At 36.0% G+C, this 18,574-nt stretch overlaps 1 protein-coding gene, 1 long non-coding RNA gene and 1 other non-coding gene across 6 annotated transcripts; 1 reads left to right on the top strand and 2 right to left on the bottom strand.

Annotated features, from left to right (window-relative positions):
* The first annotated feature begins 397 nt into the window (after positions 1-397).
* LOC142162936 (uncharacterized) lies at positions 398-13,623 on the top strand. Of its 4 annotated transcripts, none has more exons than XR_012694444.1 (5): positions 398-1,565; positions 1,928-2,014; positions 11,581-11,647; positions 12,878-13,068; positions 13,159-13,623. It is a non-coding gene; the product is annotated as an uncharacterized LOC142162936 (long non-coding RNA). The 4 variants fall into 4 exon arrangements; XR_012694445.1 differs by having other exon boundaries at positions 1,917-2,014; XR_012694443.1 differs by having other exon boundaries at positions 1,901-2,014.
* On the bottom strand, positions 4,302-4,513 carry LOC142163709 (small nucleolar RNA U3). The gene has a single exon (XR_012694651.1). It is a non-coding gene; the product is annotated as a small nucleolar RNA U3 (small nucleolar RNA).
* A 2,112-nt stretch (positions 13,624-15,735) lies between the features above and the next one.
* LOC107796784 (CBL-interacting serine/threonine-protein kinase 6-like) lies at positions 15,736-17,803 on the bottom strand. Its single transcript, XM_016619592.2, has one exon. It carries the CDS (start codon positions 17,154-17,156, stop codon positions 15,879-15,881), a length of 1,278 nt encoding a protein of 425 aa, XP_016475078.1. The 5' UTR covers positions 17,157-17,803; the 3' UTR covers positions 15,736-15,878.
* Between the last annotated feature and the right edge of the window lie 771 nt (positions 17,804-18,574).

Genomic DNA, 18,574 nt, shown 5'->3' with positions numbered 1-18,574 from the left:
CGGCTGTGTTTAATATGATATATGTCCGGTCACAGATGCTATGGCCTATAATTTTTGACTGCATGTGAGATGCTAACGATATATATACATCAAAGTGTTAGAATTAAAAAAACAACGTGAGAGAAAACAAAGAAAAAGATTAAAAAAAAGAAAAAAAGAGGGTTTCTTTTCTGCTACTTTTCCTCTTGAGACAGAGAGTATCATCAACACAATCTAATAGAGATCTGAATTCTGGTCATGGGGTTTTTTCCTACTATTTTTTCCATAAAGGGGTATTATATTTGGTTTCAGATCTGACAGATTAATTATATTTATATATACAGTAAAGGCTCTCTCTTTTAATGGTGGAAAGCAATGGGGGAGGAACAGAGAGGAGGGGGTCGGAACCAGACAGAGAGATGACAGACTGACAGAAGAGAGTGAGCACACGCACACAATTGTATAGAGTGTATACCTTTGTGTTTATATTATTTGCGTGTGCTCACTTCTCTTTCTGTCACCTATTTGTTTTCTTCCCTCTCTTGCCTTCCTTTGTTTTTTTTTAGCTCACAATGGTTTTAGTTTTATTTTGTTTCCCTTATTGATTACTTTTTCATTCTATGATCATATTGGTTTTTTCTTTTCCTCTTATAGTTGAGTGATTCAAATTCACTAGTCCGATTAATTTAGAATTGGTGTATGAAAGGTTTACATTCATTTTTACAGCTCCAACCGAGAGGTTGTGAGGTCGAGTCTCCCAAAAGCAAGGTGGGATGTTCTTGGAGGGAAGGATGACGGGGTCTATTTGGAAACAGTCTCTCTACCCTAGGGTAGGGGTAAGGTCTGCGTACACACTACCCTCCCGGGACCCCACTAAGTGGAATTATACTGGGTTGTTGTTGTTGTTTTTGTATAGATATTATCATATTTGCTATATCTACCTAGAGAATATGCAAGTAAGGCCAATCCGGTACACAAAGTATTGTGTGTTTATTTAGTATCGGAAAAAAAATTGCACTTCAAGAGATATAATGAAGAAAACCTATCCTGATACAAGTATTCTTGATTTTACGGCTCGAACATGTTATCTATAGGTTACACGAATACAATTTGATTGTTTTCCAAGACTTTATTTCAAAAAAAATGTAAGTAAGATGGAGAGATATTGAAGAAGATGCAGAGAATGCTAACACACAGAAAAATTGTACCTTTTGATGAATTAATGGACACTGAAATGGCAGTGAACGCGTGTCATCTATTTCTTGAATTCTCTCTCTTCTTTTGTTCCTCTCTCTATATAGCAGCTGGATAGTACAAACTTACCATACAAATATAACATTGACTCCAAACTCTTGACCGAATTTTGTTTTATTTGATTTTTTCTGTACATGTATATCATCTTGTATATTTTGCAAATTCATATTTTTACAAGATTTTAAATGGGGTTTTACAGCAGATCAGGATAAAAAAAGAAAAATTTCAGTTTGAGTTTTTTGGGGATCTTTTCTTTTTGTAAAAACTCTTGACCTAATGTGACTTTTTTATGTACTTATCTCTGATGGAGAGGACGGACATGGATTTGGAAGGTAACCCTGTTACTGTTCTTATTTAACTGAAAACTGTACTTATTTTTTTCTTCTTAAAATAAATAAAATTGTTAAACAAGTAAAAGATTACTTTTTCCCTCTTCCCTAGAACTGTCTAGTTTCTTCTTTCTTTTCTTTTCATTTTTCCTTTTTTTTTTTCAGTTTATAATTCTCTTCATTTTCCCTATGGTAATCTCTTGTTTTAGTTGATTGTCCCTCTTTTGAAAAATTAACCATAAAAAGCAGTTTTCTTTCTGTATATTAAACTCTGATTTTCCTAATTAAGTTGATGAATCTTGGATTCCTTTGTATATTTTCATGTGTTGTGTCTACAGGTAATATTTTATGTAGGTTTTTTGCAGATGGGAAATGAAGAAAATTACTACTCCAGTAAAGAGTAGAAGTTCAAATGCTTCTCAGATATGCAGCTGAAATTTTTCCATGTACAGGTTAGAGTTGAATCAATTACCAACTTTATTCATGTTTAAAATTGATAAAACTTTAAATATGTAGTTGCTTCTTCTTAATAAAGATAGTATTGTTGTATATGATACTTAAAATGTGTTTTAGGGTTTATGAATCTAATGGTTATATCGTGTTTTTCGCGTATAAAAAGCTGCTATTTTTTAGCTCATTATCCTATTTGTTATGGTTGCGGTTACTACATTTAATTTGTTGTGAGTTCCTCAATTGCTTAATTCCCATTCTGCTATGAAAGATAATTTTCGTCTCATTAAAATTGGGCTGACTGGCTAAATTTGAACGATTCGGTGTGAAAGATATAAGTAGAGATGCTCTACATAAATTGTCATTGGAGCCGAGGATCTATCGGAAACATCCTCTTTACCCCTATAAAGTTAGGGGTCAGGCTGCATACTCTCTATCCTCGCCAGACCTCACTTGTGCTACACGGGATATGTTGTCACTCTACATAAATTGCCAAAAATATTTAGCAGATTCCATTGTCCGAATAGATTATTGATGGAAAGAATTCAAAGATGACTATAATTGTTGCTTTGGGGAAATTTGTTTTGGTAATTGCTGTCAGCTTAGGCTGTGTACTGGAAAATTTTGATACCATAGAGATGTTGATAGGAGTTGTTTTACAGTAAGTTGAGGTAGTTAAGCTGTTTATTTTCTATCTATATATTGAGGACATTTAGGAGGACCAAATTGCATTTTGTATAGAAAATTGGTGGAGGCCTTGAGCCGAGGGTCTATTGGAAACATCCTCTCTAACTCACGGTGGGGGTAGGTGTGCATACACACTACCCTTCCCCGACCCCACTTGTGAATTATACGGGGGTTGTTGTTGTTGTTGTATAGAAAGCCGGTGGAGGCCATAGTGGTAAAAAGGAGAAGATTTAGAGGAAACACACAAATATTAGAGGCAATATTTCTTCTTCTTGCTTGGCTTTTTGCTCAAATTATTCGTTTAATTTTTTTGTAAATGTAGCTTACCCCCAATACTTTGACCATACGTCTCTTAACTCTTTAAACGTATTACAACTTGTATATGAACTACATATAATACTATGAATCCAACAATTCATGTATATATACTAATTCATGAGCCAAACTTGTTTTATGTTGACACCAGAATCAAAGGACGAAATCTTGCAAAGACTTCATACTTTAATGCCTTGGTATCTTGATATAAGTGATTTCAACTTCTTTCTTCTTGATGCTTTCCAATGAAATGGCATATTGTATCGATTCATGTGCTCATTCATATGATGTAGGTTTTCTCCCAAAGCAATGTTAATTAGAGTCATAATGAATATAGGAGGTGTCTCTTGTGACGTGCATAACATCTTCGACAAGTTCTGAAGTAAAATTGCACGAAGAAAGAGGCAGATGCAACATAATCAACTTCACAAGTAGAAAAGTGTTGCAAACGGTTTCTTCTTCAAACACCAAGTAAATGTCGTGTCTTCCACACAAACAAAAATTGCAAAGCCCGTAGAACTCTTTCGATTCAACCCTTCACTGTAGCTAAGATGCTTGATGGTAGAGGCTGTAATTAATTGTATCTTTGATGTATCCACGAGTAGTACTTTTTTCCATTGTCATATGTGATGAAGTTGGTGGCCAACTATCATCCAAGTTTTATCAGTTAAAACTAATTGATGTGTTTTACTCTCAACTCCTAAGCAAGTGCAATCCAACAAAAGAAGAAAAGACTACATTCATCATATTGCTAGTATAAACTAGCTTGAGAAAAACAAACTAGTGCACTACAATATATAAAGTCCAACTCCTTGAAAATACCAGGCCTTGTGCCAATTAAAATATCAAGCTTTCGACAATAATTCTGTAGTGAATTGACTCCACTCTCTGACCTTCCTCAAGCTTGGATAATTTTTCTCCATAAGGAATTGACGTGTTCACTGACTTGCTTTTCTGCATCCTAAAATTTTCAAGTGTCTTCCTTGCATAAGCTTCTTGTGATACAAAATATCAGGCCTTGTGCCGATTAAAATTTCAAAACTTTCGACAATAAATCTGTAGTGAATTGACTCTCCATAATCGAGGTGTTCACTGACTTGCTTTTCTGCATACTAAAATTTTGAAGTATCTTGCTTGCATAAGCTTCTTGTGATATAAAATGCGATCAACATATTGCTTCCCTTTAATGCTAAGATAACAACATATGGGACCGGTGTCAATTATCTCAAGTTCCCGTGCCATCACCCATTTGAACTTGTCAAACATTTTTTAGTCATTTTTTTTCTTTTTCTTTTTTTCCATTAGACCATCCCAACACCTATAATTAGGGGCTGAGAACGATCATCTACAACACCATGACCCGAGGGCCGTGGGAGCTGTTAATCACGCTCTGGTCTAGTGGCCATGTCTCATCAACCAGACTTGGTTTCCTGTCTCCTTAGAACTCAAGGATACAGTGGTACGAGCCTATAGAACAGATCCTGTTCAAGTAAGGTCGTATTTTTTAGTCATTTTCAGTAAAGGTAAGTCATCGATATATTAACGAAGGAAATACCTCCAATTATATCCTTTTTAACATAAGAGAGTGTGCTCATAAGTATATCTTGTAAAAGTTTAAATCTGTGTTCTTGGAAATGTTTGAACACTTAATCTTCATGCCTTTGGTTATGCAGCTCATTGGTTTTCGAATATAAACATCTTTGTCAGGTTAGCAATTCAAAAATTATGACTTAACATGCATCCATTTGATGAATCATCTATCATCCATTGGTAAGCCAACAGGAACAAAAACTTCATTATAGTCGATGCTTTGCTTTTGCTCATGGCCTTTTGCCAGAAGCTTAACCTTATACCTTTACACTTTTTGCTTGTGTATGTCTCTTCAATTTTGTACACCCACTTGACACGAATTTCCTTTAGGTCTTTTGGAAGTTCCACGAGATCTCATGTGCTATTCTTTTGAATTGCTTAGATCTTCTCATACATAGCCAGTATTCGTTTCTTTTCTTGCATTGTTTCTTCAAAATTGAGAGGCTCAGAGTCAGGAAAGAGATAAAAAGAGTTGGATTTTCTATTACCTCTCTTTTCTGATGATGATCTTTACATCTTTATTTGTGTCGTGCTTTTTCAGAAAAGCTATAATGTGTTGATTGCTATTATTGAGGTGATGGAGGAGGAGTAGCAACATGTTCCTTGCTTCTTCGCCATCTTTTGTAGGAAATAGTCCATATTCATTATTTTAAGAGCCATTTCATATGCATTAGCCTTCTTTGTCAATTGCCATATCTCTATCAGTAAACATATTTCCATAGGTGGGATTGGAAAGATTGTGGACATTAACTAATTAATCAGATCCGATGAAGACAAGCTTCCCTTCAAGTTTAGTTTGTTTCTTACGTGGAATATGAACATTAGCAGGACTTCTGAAAATCGACATGTCAGAAATACTAGGCCGCTACTAGGCCGATCCTCACGCTCTATTCTTTTCTTTTAGGTATTATGCCATTGTCACTTTTGTAGGGCTAAGATTGAAAAACTACATGGCACATTTAGCGGCTTCTGCTTAAAACTCTTGAGGCATCTTCTTTCTATCCTTAGTATACTTTGGACCATAATGAAGATGTTTTATTCTTAAGTTCAACCACTCAATTTTGTTGAGGTGGCCTCGGAATGGTAGATAGTATTTGTTTGAAATTTTCCAAAAAAATGAGCATGCAAATTTTGTTTTTGAGTTTTTGGAAGAAAGTGTTTGTTTGACTTGCTTTTGCAAATGAAGTTTTGCAAGTCAAACCGACACTTTTCTAGAATATCATCAACCGAGATTGCATACTCGGTGTCTAAAGCTTCAAATGAAGATCTTCTAAATTTCTTTTGTAAAAACTGCTCCAACTATCTATTTTCAAAAACTTTAAAATGCCATGCTATTTGATAATCAAACTCTTCCAATTCATGAGATGTGAATTCTGTTGAGAAAAAATAATAATTCCGCCCAGGAATAATATCCACGACAAATAATAATAACACAAGAGAGTAACAACGACACCAACTCTTTTAATGGGGTAAAATACAATACCCTGTGGGGTCCATACCTCACATACTAAATAAAGAAAAATGTGGTAAAGTTGGAGATGACAAAATAGGAGGCTGAAAAATTTGCAAAAGTTTGGGCGGCTGGACTTTGTAAATTTTGAACCAATCAAATTGGTTGGGTAGGTGAAAATTGTGCCTATAAAAGGAGCTATTCGTTCCTCATTGAAGACACACCAAAAAACGAGAGAAGCTAAGCAGAAAGCAAAGCAGTGAGAGTAATCCACAGATTGTTGTCTGTGAGATAAATAGTGAGTGATAGTAATATTGTAGTGAGGTGTCTTTAAATAAAGAGTGTTATTTCTTTCAAAATTGTAGTAGTCTCTTGACTCTACCAAGTTGTAATATTATAGTGGTTATATTGCTCTTTGCAGTTGGAGTAGTGAGTGGTAGTAATATTGTAGTGAAGTGCCTTTGCCTGTAGCCTTTAGCCACAAGTCGTGCCTTGTATCTCTCCACATCTCCATTAACATTCTTCTTTATCTTGTATACCCATTTCAATCCAATTGCTCGATGACCCTTGGGGAGAGTTGTTAACTCCCAAGTGTTGTTCTTCTCTATTGACTCGATCTCCTCCTTCATGGCTTGTCTCCACTTGTTATCTGTAACAACTTCATCAATGTTCATTGGTTCACTCTCAGCAAAGAGACAATATAAAAAATCAAAATTAGTAACTTCTTCTGTGTCCTCACAGAGCTCTTGAATACTCCTTGTCTTTTGCGGTTGTTCATTTGAACTTTCTTGAGAAGAGGGAGATGCAACATTGGTTGGAGAAGGAGGTGGAGTTGTATCTTGCACATGTTCCACGATTTCTGGTTCTTCTTCATCACCAAAGTATGGAAGAAAATCATATGAAGTTTCTTCCCGAGCTTCCCAGTTCCATGCCAATTCTTCATCAAATTCAACATCGCGACTTACCACCACCTTGCCGCTGCTTGGGTTGTATAGTTTGTAGCCTTTTGAACTCGTATCATAGCCAACAAACACATGCTTGACACTTCGATCGTCAAGCTTCGCTTTCCCTTGATGTGGCACATGAGCATAGGTTATGCTCCTAAAGATTCTCAAGTGCTTGACACTTGGCTTTCTTCCACTCCATGCTTCTTGAGGGGTTTGATCTCTAACATTTCTTGTTGCAAACCTGTTATTCAAATAAACTACACAAGAAACAGCTTCAGCCCAAAATTCCTTGGGCATACTTTTAGCTTTCAACATACATCTAGCCATATTAAGAATCGTTCGATTCTTTCTCTCTGCAACACCATTTTATTGAGGTGAATAAGGTACCGTTAGAGGGCGATGAATTCCATGAAGTTGACAGAAGTCATTAAATTCGTTTGAAGTGAATTCGCCTCCTCTATCGGACCTTAGAGCTTTAATTTCATAGCCACTTTCTCTCCACAAGTACTTTTAAATTTTTAAAAGCAGCAAAAGCTTCAGATTTTTGGTTCAAGAAATAAACCCAAGTCTTTCTACTAAAGTCATCAATGAAAAGTAGAAAGTATTTTCTTTTACCAAAAGAAGGTGGATTGATTGGTCCACACACATCAGTGTGGACAAGCTGGAGCGGTTTGGTTGATCTTGACATGGCCTCGTTTGGAAAACTCCTCCTTGCATGTTTCCCAAGAAGACAAGCTTCACACAATTGATTTGGATGGTTGATTGATGGTATGCCTTGTACCATGTTTTTTTCTCCCATTGATTTGAGCGCTTCAAAATTCAAGTGCCCAAATCGCATGTGCCAACACCATGATTCATCTTGCACATTAGCCTTCAAACACTTTGCATCAATTGTCTTAAGATTCAGAGAGAATAACCTATTCTTAGCCATATGCACTTTAGCAATTAGAATTGCACTTGAATCTCTAAGCCAAAGATGCATATTTTTCATGTGGATGTCATATTCCTTTTCAAGAAGTTGGCCCAAACTCAAAATTTTACTTTTTAATTTTTGCACATAATAAACATCTTGAATTAACTTGTGACTGCCATCTTTACAGGAGATCAGAATCGTACTTATCCCTTCGATTTGAACCTTTGAGTTATCTCCAAAGGACACGTTACCTCTCACTGTTTTATTGATCTCCACAAACTTCTCTTTGCATCTACACATATGATTGCTTGCTCCATTGTCCAAATACCATGAGCTGCAATCATCTATGTCTTCTTCCTTGAGTGCCATCAACAACGTTGACTCATCTTCTTCTTTCTTGTCGTCAACAAGGTTAGCTTTTTCTTCAATATTGCTACGACATTCCCAAGAGTAATGGCCAAATTTATGATAATTATAGCACTCAATTTTTGATTTGTCATACCTTTGTCCATTATTTTCTTGGTAGTAGCCACGTCCTCTTCCTCCTCTATGTCCACGACCACAACCTCTGAATGTTTGGTGAATTTTAACTTCTTTGTTGAAGTTGTTACCGTTACTTCTTCCTCTTCCATGACCGTCACGGCCTCGTCCTCGTCCGTTTCCTCGATAGCTTGTTTCACCTCCATAATCCTTGAAGGATGCCTGAGTTTTAAGAAGTTGCTCCAATGGCACTTCTTGTCTCCTTTTGGTTTTTTCTTCGTGGGCCTATAAAGAACCCTCCAATTGCTCCACCGTCATAGAGTCTAAATCTTTTGACTCTTTAATAACACACACCACAAAATCAAATTTAGGTGTTAAAGTGCGAAGGATCTTTTCTACCGTACGGACATCTTCTATGTCCTCCCCGTATCTTCTTAGTTGATTTACAACAGCCCTCACTTTTGAAAAATAATCCGAGATGCATTCGGATTCTTTCATTTTTAAAACTTCAAAATCAGCCCTTAGAATTTGAAGTTTTACCTTTTTCACTTTATCAACTCCTTGAAGAGAATTTTGTAAAATCCCCCAAGCTTCCTTTGAGGTGGTAGCATCTGCCACCTTCTCAAACATGACATCATCCAAACATTGGTGGATGAGCGTGAGGGCTTGTTGATCCTTCTTTCTTGTCTTTGCCAAGACCTCTTTTTCATTTTGAGGCAGAACTTCCTCATTATCGGGTTTTGCATACCCTCTATCTACGATTTCCCACACATCCTGAGAGCTAAGAATGACTTTCATACGTAGACACTATTTCTCATAATTATCTTTTGTAAGACGGGGTACTGAAAAGACAACGGACCATTATTCGCCATGGCTCTGATACCAAGTTGTTGGGAAAAAATAATAATCCCGCCCGGGAATAATATCCACGGCAAATAATAATAACACAAGAGAGTAACAACAACACCAACTCTTTTAATGGGGTAAAATACAATACCCGAGCGGAGCAATATAACCATTATAATATTACAACTTGGTAGTGTCAAGAGACTACTACAATTTTGAAAGAAATAACATTCTTTATTTAAAGCTACCTCACTACAATATTACTACCACTCACTATTTATCTCACAGACAACAATCTGTAGATTACTCTCACTGCTTTGCTTTTTGCTTAGTTTCTCTCGTTTTTTGGTGTGTCTTCATTGAGGAACGCTCCTTTTATAGGCACAATTTTCACCTACCCAACCAATCTGATTGGTTCAAAATTTACAAAGTTCAGCCGCCCAAACTTTTGCAAATTTTTTAGCCTCCTATTTTGTCTCCTCCAACTTTACCACATTTTTCCTTATTTAGTAGGTGAGGTTTGGACCCCACAAATTCACCATCTCTATCAATTCTCAAGGCTTTGAATGTATAGCTACTCTCATCTAGTAGATCCTTAACTTATGAAATACTCTAACGATTCATTCAGTTCTTTAAAGAAATGTACTCAAAAGTCTTAACAACTCTCAATAAAGAGCATGAAATAATTGGATATAGTATCAGATGATGGCTTGATTGGTTCACATGAATCCACATTAACAAATTGGAGTGGTTTGATGGATCTTGAAGAGGTTTTTTCTCTGGGAAGTTTTATTTTACTTGCTTTCCCTAAGACAACCTTCACAAAGTTGATTCGGATGAGAAGTGAAGAGTCAAGCCGGTCGCTTTCTTCTCTTTAGCTAAAACTTTCAAGTTACCAAAATTTAAATGGGAAAAATCTTCTCTGCCATAGCCATGACTGGTCTTCTACACCAGCCTTCTAGCATTTAGATGATCATGTCGAACATTGTGTGAGAACCTAAGTTGCTCGGACACGGGTGCGGGTGTCCGACACGGGTACAGATCTAGAGGTCGGATCCTTTGATATGTAAATTTTAAGATTCAGGGATATGGATCCTACTACGGATACGGGCTCGTGGATCCGGCTAAAAATATTTCAATAAAAAAAAACTAGATTATGAATTTTTTTATAGAAACTTACGTCGAGCTTATAAAGTTTGTATTTCTTTTTTATTCTCAAGTTGTAGATAAATAAGGAATTGATTTCCAAGATAAGGTTTGCTATTTTCCTTAAATTTACACTTGTTTTGGTTTTGATTTCGGGAATCAAATTGTATCTCGTCTCAAAGTTTTCTATTCGTCATGGTCAAAGTATCCAAAATTGTTTGACCAAATCCGGTACGGATCTCATACCCACACTCATACTAGTGTCGTATCGACACGGTGTGCACCTAAACTGCCATGTCGGAGCAACTCAGTTGAGAACTGAGAACACTCTATTCTTGACCTAGGTATCTTTACAATCAAAATGAAATTCTCACTTTCCTTACCTTATCAAAATTAAATAAAAATTCTCATTTTCCTAATTCCAAGTGAATGTGATATTTGGAATCGGTTAATTGGCCTAAAGCTCAAAATGTTTTTATTTAAAAATAGCTCATAATAAACTCGAGAAATAACTCATTAATATTTGTTAGGAGCTCTTAATTGCCATTCTTGCGATTGCTAGAACCGGCGTCAAGTCAATCGTATTTCTTGCGTGAATTCGGACATGTAATTTTCAATTTTTTTGAAATACCATGAATGAATCCTTTTGCAAAGAGAAGTTTTCTTTTCTTTTCTTTCTCTTTTAGAAATAGATTCTACATTCCTCCACACTGATGACAAATCTTACTGAATATATTAAATGGAATTTTTCTTTTGGATTTCCCGATCTACATGTATGTTCCTGAATTTTCCATTTTTCTATGGAAGTATAAGCACAAAAGAAAAGAACAAAATATATGTTTGACGAAGTGCTGATCGTTACTGCATGAAATCATGCTGTAATTGCACTAGGATAGAACTTGATAGGAGAAAGAGAGACACAAAACCATTTCCTGTTCATGCTTAAGTAATTAAAAGATCCAACAATAGAAAACTGCATAACAAGATGTCCTTGTATAATTATTTATGGTGTTCGGAATAGAGATGGAAGTTGATGTACATATGGGGGAATGTTATTGTGAATGATATTATGGTCTATTGGCGAGTTAACATATGATTGTTGAGACAGTTGTATAATTAGTTTAACGAGTTCATATTTGATTCTGTTTTGAGTTCTTACATGCTGGTCTAATGTTCATCTACCCCAACTTTCAGGTATTGGCAAGAAGAGCCCAAGTTGAGGGTTGTGGTTCTGCCCACCTTTGCTTCCTTACGAGATTAGGTAAGTGATCCCCGCCTTTTTCTGTTACTTATCCTTGTCCGACCGTTTGATTCTCACCATCTACCAATTTTAAGGTTATTGACATCATCTAAGCTTTTGTAGTTAGTATGCTGCAACTACTTGTTTGATAAATTTAAGAGGTTCGCAATTACATAAATTATGTCAGCGTGGGTATTGTGAACCTATTGAAAGACCTGCACGTCTATGTAGTCAACGAGTACCTGTCTATTACAGCCAAGTTAGTTTAGGCGTTGAAGTGAACATGATGAAAGGATTAGATTTGTGAGACTCATAGTAGTTGTAACAGCTATCACTTGTTAAAGTGTACAACCGGTCTATCTATCTGCCATTTGTATGGCGCTCAAGAATGTAACAAAAACAACAACAAACCCAGTGTGATCCCACAAGTGGCGTCTGGGGAGGGTAGTGTTTACACCGCCTTACCCCTACCTTGTCAAGGTAGAGAGACTGTTTTCGATAGACCCGGTTCAGGAAAGTGCTCAAGAATGTGCACTTAAGAAATTGATGATATAACGCAACGGTCGATGTACTTTGGGGAGAATGACAGTTGCCCCCCAGAATTATGCTTCCTATTGAGCAAGCATGTGAAGTTCTGATTTTGATTTACCAATGCAATTTTATTAGCTTACCTGTCAAAGAAGTTATATAAAAAGTGATTAAATGGAATAGGCTGGAGTGGCTGTTCCCATTATTCACCACACTTTCGGTTGCCTGCATTTTGTGATTAAATGGTTCACTTAGGAGTCCAGGGGTTCAGCTGAAAATCTTTGATTCCTTCCATCATATTCTAATTAATCTCGTCCAAACGCTTAGGATCAATCTTTTCATTCTCTAAAAATATAGTGTAAAGGACATTCTAAAATTGGCTACTCGAATAACTCCAGTTATGGATGCAATGAGGTTTATGGAGCACTTTTGCGTGACTACTATGTTCAATTGAGAGAAAGCAAAGCTAAAAGTAGACGTTTATTGCTGCTCTTGCGGTAATTGTTGGTGGTTTCCACTTGAAGTTGAGTATTCAGAGTGATATAGAGAGGGAAAATATTGTGTAATATGAACTAATTGCGACCTATCAGAACCACTAAATGTTGCTTGTCTACTCAGATTTTGCTGCAGTAATCTCATTTTCCTTGTTTTGAAAAGTTTATGACAAAGTTCTGTTCTTTATTTGCATACTACTAATATCATACATTTGGAATTAAACTGCAGAAACAGTTGACAGATTTTGTAAGTCTATTTCTTGCCTCGGTGAATTTTATGGTGATTGCTGTTCTTGTTTATGTTTTGCCACTGAAGCTTCCGATGATGCCTTCTTGTGATTGAACAACAACAACAAATCCAGTGAAATGCCACAAGTGAGGTCTGGGGAGGATAGTGTGTACGCCGACCTTACTATGAAGGTAGATAGGCTGTTTCCGAAAGACTCTCATCTCAAATGCCTTGTTGTGATTGATTGAATTGTAAATAAACGTTGTGTGCGTTTTTGCCAGGAGAGACCTTATTCGATTGCTCGGGTTCGAATATAAGCTGTTCTAAGCAGAAACCTTGTACCCCATGTTTGATCCAAAAGAAACATGTTGTCAAGTTCTTCAAATGGAGAAGAATGTTGTATGCCAATTTTCACCTCTTCTACAATAGGTGTGTCTAGTACCTTGTCTATAAATTCATTTGATGGATGTGGAAAATCTCATTGAGAGGAATCAACAAAGAAAAGAAAACGGGTCAACAACATCAGCATGTGAATTTGAGAGATTGTTCTCAGGCTGAATAGTGTCAACATGAGTTCGTTATGTGTTTACACATGCCTATGGTCCTCTTTTATATTCTTTTAAGAGTTCGAAAACATTACGTTACGTAGATATTCAGGATTTACAATTTTCAATATTTAAAGTTTTTAACTCTAAAACACATTGAACTCTTGAAATTATGAGTTCAAAATATATTAGTTGTCAAAATTTTGGTGATTTTTCTCATATATTTATGTATTCGTATGAGAATACAGTTAGATCTCTCTATCACAACCATCTTTTATAACAACACTTCACTATAACGGTCAAGTCTCTCTCTATATGCATGGTTCACTATAGTAGCAAAAGAATATCAGAACAAACAACGTTGTTGTAGAGAGGTTTGACTGTATCGAGGTGAAAGCGGTCATTTGTAATTGCATTTGCTCTAGCAATGTCCTGACTTCTAGATTAAAAAAAAATCCATATATTAAAATGCATAATAGATGGTAGCTTATAGAGGATTGTTTAACTTTAAACATATTATTGAGTCATTATTAGTATTTTAATAATCATGAATTCTACCTAGCATTCTTGTGAAATCCGGACAAGAGGGGTTGCTCTGATGGTAAGCAACCTCCACTTCCAATCAAGAAGTTGTGAGTTCGAGTCTTCCCAAGAGCAAGGTGAGAAGTTCTTGGAGGGAAGGATGCCGGGGGTCTATTTGGAAACAGCCTCTCTACATCAGGGTAGGGGTAAGGTCTGCGTACACACTATCCTCCTAGACCCCACTAAGTGAGATTATACTGGATTGTTGTTATTCTCGTGAAATCCACATGGAAATGTCCTACTGTCTTTTAACTCAAATAATATCTCAAAGATGTATTTAAATATGTCGTATTTAATTATTGTAAACTTGTCTCATTATACATTTAATTAAAACATTGGTCACCTAGAATCTTAAAATATCATCATATTTGGAATTAGTGCCTATATAGACTACCGTCCTTACAATTATTTACCTTATTATTATATTTAATACACATTATTAAGTCTTAAGAAAATGATTAACGTATCCATCTCGATTTCCTAGTTCATAGACAATACGATGTAATAATTGTTCTGAATAAGCATAGTTTTTACTTAAATAGTATAATATGATCATATATGTATTATCTATTTCAGCAAATAATACCAAAGAAGGAGGTTTTTCAATGCGAGATCTAAAAACATATCTTTTTGTGGCACCAGTACTAAGTATGCTATGGTTCGGGGCTTTAGCAGGTCTAACGGAAGTGAAGGCTGAAGGGAGAGCCCCAATTGGTAGAAAAAAACCCACAATCCCTTGGGGTTATCATGCACTTGGAAGAAGTAGAAAAAAGAATAAGTATAGTGATAATTTGATTCTTCGTCGCCGTAGTAAATAGGAGAAAAAACAGTCAAGTTCCCTTCTGCCTTTGCACTCGAGGGTCAATCTCCGTTCGAAGGAAACCTTTACACGCCTCTGTTACCTTTTGGGAAGCGTATGCCCCATTGAAACTGTTTACCTGAGACTGTCCCTCGGCCCGTAGGTCCTGACACCAAGGTTAGAATATTAAATATTTATCAAATAATTAAATTTAAAACTTAATTATTAGCACTTGAAATTGTCATTCTAAAATTCAAAGCGTATAAAACTAAATTTCTGGTTCCATTTCTGTCCAAAACCTGGGTGATGTAGCCAATCAAATTGAAAAGAGCCATTCTTCAAAATCACACAATCAAATATAGCCAAGTAGTGAAAAGGGGATAAGGTACACTATTCAATTATCAGGCCATAGCCTACCAAAGAAGAAATCAGTTGATATTTTATTAAATTTCTTTTTTTTTTTGTGGTTGTTAAAAAAAGGAAGATGTGCACCCAATTCTCAAAGAGGGCCAATCCTCTTTTTGTATGCATACATATTTACAACTTTGATTTAAAAGACAGTTCGACAAACAAAGCATCTTGTATTCATGTAAAGTTTGGAAAAAAACTGTACTCTAAGGAGAGGAGTGTGTATTTACAACCTTGACTAAAGGCAGTTCGATACACAAAGCATCCGTATTTATGCAAGGCTGACCGCACCCTAATCTACCCAAACAAAGGCGTCAATGGCTGATTCGACGGTCACACAGGGTTCGGAAAAGGACCGCGCCCTAAGGGGTGTGACGTAGGCAGTCTACCCGAACAAATAGCTTATTCGACGGCTCGAACCTTGAGTAATCGATGAAATTCTAATAAAGGAATCACTCAAAGCAAACACCAAATCATACAAACATTTTCAAGAAAACACAATTGGAACAAAGGAACAATCAAAAGAAGCAATAACAGAAGCTTAGTTTCATTTCAAGAGACATACCTCAAATTCAGTCTCAATATCAATAAACACATCTATAAACAAGAACAAGTAACAAAACTAAACAAATTCAATGTAACAGATGAATCCATAGCTTCTAGTAACTCAAGCAAGAGTTGAGTTCTCAGGTGCTGATGTCCAAAGAATATCCTTAAGAGCTGGCCTAAGCTCTTTGCTGCAAAACTGGTTGTACTCCAATGTATCACCACTTGCTTTCTTCACTTCCACAACCAAAAATGAAGGTGTCACAGCAAATATATCAGCAGCAATTCTTAATTTCCCTTTTCTCCCACTCTCTTGCCCTTGCAATCTAACACTAGAATCACTCCTCTTTAAACTGAATTTCGTCGTCTTCGCCACTTCCTCTAGCTTTGATATCACACTACTAGCTGGTTTTGTTGTTGCAAACCTCAATTGTTCTTTCTCCGTCTTCTTCTTTTCCTCGAACAAAGGTGACAAATCGAACCCCTCCGATAAAGATATGATATGAAAAGCATTTAAAGACTCAATCGTTTTCGCCTTTCCAATGCCAAATTCTTCTTCCTCCTTAGTCCTCAATGTCTTTGGCACAGATTTCTTAAACCAAGAGGAATCCATAATTTTTGAAGCAGTAATTCTAGTACTCGGATTCGGATCCAACATTCTTGTTATCAACTTTCTTGCATCTGATGAAAACCAAGGCGGACACTTAAAATCACCCCTATGAATTTTCTTATACATAGCCATAATATTCTCATCTTGAAATGGTAAAAAACCAGCTATAAGCACATAAAGAATTACACCACATGACCAAATATCAGCTGTTGCACCATTATAGCCATTTTTACCAATTACTTCAGGTGCAACATAAGCAGGGGTACCACAAGTTGTATGTAACAAACCATCTTGCCTTAAATGATCCGAAAACGCGCTAAGCCCAAAATCTGTTACCTTAAGATTACCTTCTTCATCTAACAACAAATTCTCAGGCTTTAAATCCCTATGATAAACTCCGCGACTATGACAAAAATCAATAGCCGAAATCAATTGCTGAAAATAGCCACGTGCTATATCTTCTCTTAACCTTCCTTTGGCAACCTTCTCGAACAATTCACCACCTTTAACAAATTCCATGGCGAAGTAAATCTTTGATTTACTCGCCATAACCTCGTGAAGCTCAACGATGTTGGGGTGTTTCACCATTTTCATAACGGAGATTTCTCGTTTGATTTGCTCCATCATTCCTACTTTTATCACCTTCTCTTTCCCCACAACTTTCATGGCTATATTTTCCCCTGTAACCACGTTACGAGAATGGTACACTTTTGCAAAAGTTCCTTGACCCAAAATTCGTCCCAGCTCGTATTTTCCATACAAAACTCCATTCTTTTCTTCTGGCCCCATTAGAAAAGACTGAAAAAGGTGTTTGTTTTTTGCAAAAAAGATTGCTTTTTTGAAGCAAATGCTGAAAATGGTGTTTGTTTTTTTGCAAAAATGACCTGTTTTTTGAACACAAGGTTGAAAAGGGTGTTAGTTTTGCAAAAAGATTGTTTTTTGAGCAACTTTTCTGAAGCAAAACTGAAAAGGGTGTTTGTTTTGTGCTAAAAAGATTGCTTTTTGAAGCAAATATTGAAAAGGATGTTTGTTTTTTGCAAAAATAACCTGTTTTATGAAAGGTTGAAAAGGGTGTTAGTTTTTGCAAAAAGATTATTTTTTGAGCAAAGTTTCTGAAGCAAGATTGAAAAGGGTGTTTGTTTTTGCAATAAAAGATTGATGGGTCTATGTGGGGGGTGAAAATGGGGGTGGGTGGGTGGGTTCAAGAACCTTCAGAAAAAAGATTGACGTGTTTCCGGTGGCAATTCCGGCCGCCGGCGAGGGAGATTTGGGGCTTACAGCCTCCTAAAAGGGTATTAGAAAATGGGGATTCTCTTACCATCTCTCTGCATTCCCTAAATATGATTTCACTCTCCACAAATTGGAAAGAAATTGGGATTTTTTAGGGTTTGCAGAATATCAAAGATTCTGTATATTTGGTTTCTGTAATATCTCTGGAATTGAGGAGATGGTCATGAATTTATAGCTGATTAAGGGTAATACTGTCTTTTTATCAGCCAGCATGAGGTGTTTGTTGGTTTGACACGTGGCGTGTTTTCATGGGTGTATACAAATCTGCTTGATCTTATTGGCAATAAGAGTCAGACACGTGTATTGAGCACCTTGTAATCAGTTGGTCTGGTTTTATCATTGAAGTGAACGAGTTTGTATTTTGTAACCGACTCTAATACCAATTACCATTTTGTCCCTTAATATTTAATTACTTTAGGAGTGTTCGTCGATCGGTACAATATGATTTTTAGATATTTCGGTTTGAGATTTTAGGTATTCGCTTTCTTAAAATACTATTACCATACATAATTAAATTCTATATGGTTCGACTTTTCTTTTTCCGATTTTAATTTATTCGATCTGATAATTTCGATTTGTTCAGCTTGAATATTAACTAATGCGTGGAGCGACATATTGTAATATTCTCATTAATTAAGGTACTCATAAATATAAATATAAAAATATTCTAAGCTCACCTAACTATTGACAAAATCTTTATTCAAAATCAACAAGTTAAAATACATAGAGAAAAAAAAGATGCATAACTAAATAAATTGATTATTGAAAATGTCTTGTTACTTGCTAATAGCTAATTGCTGAATTTAGAGATTATAACAATGACTGCCAACCTCAACATGAATGCCAAAGAAAAGTATTGTGTAACTTAGTATGTTATAATCAATAATATTTGCATTGTGTAACTTTAGTATATATTT

Source organism: Nicotiana tabacum, chromosome 8 (genome assembly GCF_000715075.1).
Source record: "Nicotiana tabacum cultivar K326 chromosome 8, ASM71507v2, whole genome shotgun sequence".
Taxonomy (NCBI): Eukaryota; Viridiplantae; Streptophyta; class Magnoliopsida; order Solanales; family Solanaceae; genus Nicotiana; species Nicotiana tabacum.
Note: the sequence above shows the minus strand (reverse complement) of the source record. Positions and strands in the feature narration are given on the sequence as shown.